The sequence below is a fragment of the Arachis ipaensis genome, chromosome B10, assembly GCF_000816755.2.
Source record: "Arachis ipaensis cultivar K30076 chromosome B10, Araip1.1, whole genome shotgun sequence".
Classification (NCBI taxonomy): Eukaryota; Viridiplantae; Streptophyta; class Magnoliopsida; order Fabales; family Fabaceae; genus Arachis; species Arachis ipaensis.
The window spans coordinates 135,020,649-135,024,064 of NC_029794.2; the positions used below are offsets into that span (position 1 = coordinate 135,020,649).

Here is a 3,416-nt window from a genome sequence, read left to right on the forward strand (position 1 = left end):
GAATATTATTTTTAGTGTTTATGGAAACTTTTGTTATAGTAAAAACTCATGAAAATATCCAATCATAAAAATGAAAAATACCAATAAATCGGTTCAACGAAACTACTTGATTTTATTTATAGTATTATCACGTATGTTATAAAGTGAAGACTCATATGCAGTTTGTCTTCATATAAAGTTGTTAGTTGAGAATCATTAGATTATTTGACATGTTTGACAAAATTGTTATCTAACGATTTTCAACTAACAACTTTACATGAAAATAACTGCATGTGAGTTTTCACCATGTTATAAACATGTGATCAATATTCAGTAATTTATTTGGGATAAGTACGATTTTGGTCCCTGACGTTAAGGGTCAGAATCGAAATCGTCCCTCTTGTAATTTTGGATTTAAAATCGTCCTTAACGTGTTTTTTTGTATTAAAATCGTCCTTTTAATTTTTTTTGGACAAAAATACCCTCACCACTACCAACATAATTACCTCCTTCACCACCACCACCACCAACTGCCACTCCACCACCATTATCAACATCATCACCACCACCATCATCATCATCAACACCCACTGCCACTCCATCACCACCAACACCACTACCACCACCGCCGCCGCCGTCCCCCTCCCCCCTTTCTCTTTCCCCTCACTCAGGGACGGTTCCAAGTATATTGGTGTGGGGGCAAGCGCCCCCACTACAATTTAGAATTTTTTTTGAGTAGTATATGATAATAATATTTATTTGCAACTAATTTAATGATATCTCATAATTTGCTAAACTTAAAGACACGGTGAAAAATCTAAAAAAAAAAACAATGTTTATTATCTACAACATCAAATTAACTCATGAAACCATGAATCAAAATAAATCATTTTAAACTCAGGAAAATTAAGCTAAATACTATATCAAATCAAAATATCCAACTCGCTTTACTTCAGCGACCCCATGCATGCTTGTAAGCTTCTGCATATTCTTGTTTATCTTGTGGGCTGTCAAAAAATTATATGGACTTTAATTAGGCTTTGAACTTTTTCTCTATGTTTTTTTTTTTTTTCATACAAAAACCATTTATTTTGAGGCCCCTTAACCTGCCAACAAATGTAAATGCAATCATAATTGAATATATTTTTTATGAAAAAGTATAGGTAGACCATAAAAATATTAAATAATATTTTATTAGTGTACAGATAGTTATTTTAATATTAAAATTTAGATAGTTATTTTAAATTGTGATAGTATGATCTTTAATTTTTACAAAACTTGTTACAAATCATCTTATAATCATAGATTATAACTTATCAATTGTAACCATGTAATTTTATGTAATTATGTTAAATATTGGCTACAATATTAATGGGAAGCATAGGCCTCTATGTATATATATAAAACAGCCTCTATGTATACGTATAAAACAAGAGAAATGTTAGGAGTACATTAGATTTTTTTTATTATTTAATCATCAACTTAATTTTTGTAGTCTAATTTCTTTAGTTTAGTAATTGAATAATATATTTTATTTTATACCTTTACATATTAATAGCTAACTGATAATAAAAAACAACAAATTTTAATGACTCTTATTATATATATATATATAAAACTGAGGCACATGCTTCCTATTAATATTTTAGCCAATATTTAACATAATTACATAAAGTTACATAGTTACAATTGATAAGTTAAAACAATTTGGAGTACCTGAATTATGAAAGTTTCAAGATTGGGTGACTTCTGAAGAAAGCTTGGCAGCAAATCCATGTTAGAAGAACCATCAAAATATAAGCGAAGCAAATTGGGAAATTGAGGAAGACGATATTAAAATGAAAATATTAACATATTAATACATTCGAATTCATGTTAAATAAGATAAGTTTTGACTCTTACAAAACCTTACATTTTTATTAATGACAGGAAGTCTATGGAGTTCACGATACTGAATATTCAAGTACAAGTATTTGACATTAGAGAGTCCTTGAAAAAGATCAAATAAGCAGCTTCTATCACTGATGAATTCAAAGAGAATTGAGAGGCGTGCTGCAACCACATTGTTCAAGTTCATAATCACATACCGAACAGGAGAAGATTGTTGAAGGCAAAAAAATTCAAGAGATGGAGCATCTATCTCAAACGAATCATTCACAAAACTATCAACATGTACACTAAGCTTCTTCAATGTATGAGGCGCTCGAACAATGCTCATCATATTCCACTCTCCATTGAGATAAAATTCTTGAAGAACAGGACAATTAGACAAGAAACTGTTCACAAGTCTTTCGGCTTCCGTACCGCACCCTTGGCATGGATGCGTTGACAGATCTAAAATCTTGAGCTTCGGTAACCACACAGGGGAATTCGTAACGAAGATACTAATATGACCATGTAATTTCAAGGTCGTGAGAGTGGCCGAACTGAAAACCGTCAAAGGTAACTCGATGTGGCGGAAACATGAATCTTTATTCAACTCAATATTGATCTCTTCGGCGGCGCATTCAATGGCGCCGGAGATCCACTTCTGGAAGTCGGATGGCCAGAAACTCCTGTCGCTAGAAAAATGTAAGTGGAATCTTCTGATATGTTTTCCTTTGCGTGAATCTAAAGCTTTGTTCACGAATTTGTTAAATCCTGTATAGTAATCCAGTGAATATAATGGGGACCAGTAATGGAAGGAAAGATCTGGAAGCATGGTCCAAACTGATCTGCGATTCCAATCTTTTGACAGGGCGCTTGTTCTGCATGCAATTGATGTATCAACATGTGACAAAATCTGGCACAATATATCCTCTGGAAGATTGCTTAACCGATCTTCTTCTTTATCGTTGTTAGGAGAAGAATCTATTGCAATTTTCTGTGATTTCTTCATTCTGCAAAAGCTAGGGTTCATACTCGAAAATATTTTTGGTACTGTCACTCTCTACGATCTTTTATAGGATTGAACACACGTTTATACCACCAACAAATTAGGGCTAGAAAATTTGGATATAAAAGTAGGATGAGTGTTATACCTGAATGGATCACCAATTTGTGTTTAACAAATTAAAAAAATTAAAAAAATTTGGAGTAGACAAATCGAACGATCCGATTTTTACTCTGCAAATTAAATCATTCCATATTTTAAAAAAATACCACAGTAAATCACAATTTAAAAAAATACCATTATTAATCCAATATTAAAAAATAAAAATATAGAGATAGTATTATCAAAACGAAAGTAAGTGTCTAACTACCTCACTTGATTTCCTTTCTTCATATATATATCTCACTTGAAAATTTTGAATTAGATTAGATTCTTATAAACCTTATCAATGAAGAAAAGATATCTCAACGGGAAGTTATCTTTTTTTTTTTTATACTCCAATAATGAATTTAAAGTATTTAAATATATCATTTTTAATTTATCATTCATATTGATTTTAGCTTTT

The 3,416-nt window shown here is 31.3% G+C and overlaps 1 protein-coding gene across 1 annotated transcript; it reads right to left on the reverse strand.

Annotated features, from left to right (window-relative positions):
* On the reverse strand, positions 828 to 2,953 carry LOC107621209 (putative F-box protein At3g44060). The gene is made up of 4 exons (XM_021114747.1): positions 1,871 to 2,953; positions 1,696 to 1,812; positions 1,062 to 1,085; positions 828 to 1,015 (listed from the first exon to the last, which is right to left on the reverse strand). The coding sequence occupies exons 1-4, from the start codon at positions 2,876 to 2,878 to the stop codon at positions 1,013 to 1,015; spliced, it is 1,152 nt and encodes a 383-aa protein (XP_020970406.1). The 5' UTR covers positions 2,879 to 2,953; the 3' UTR covers positions 828 to 1,012.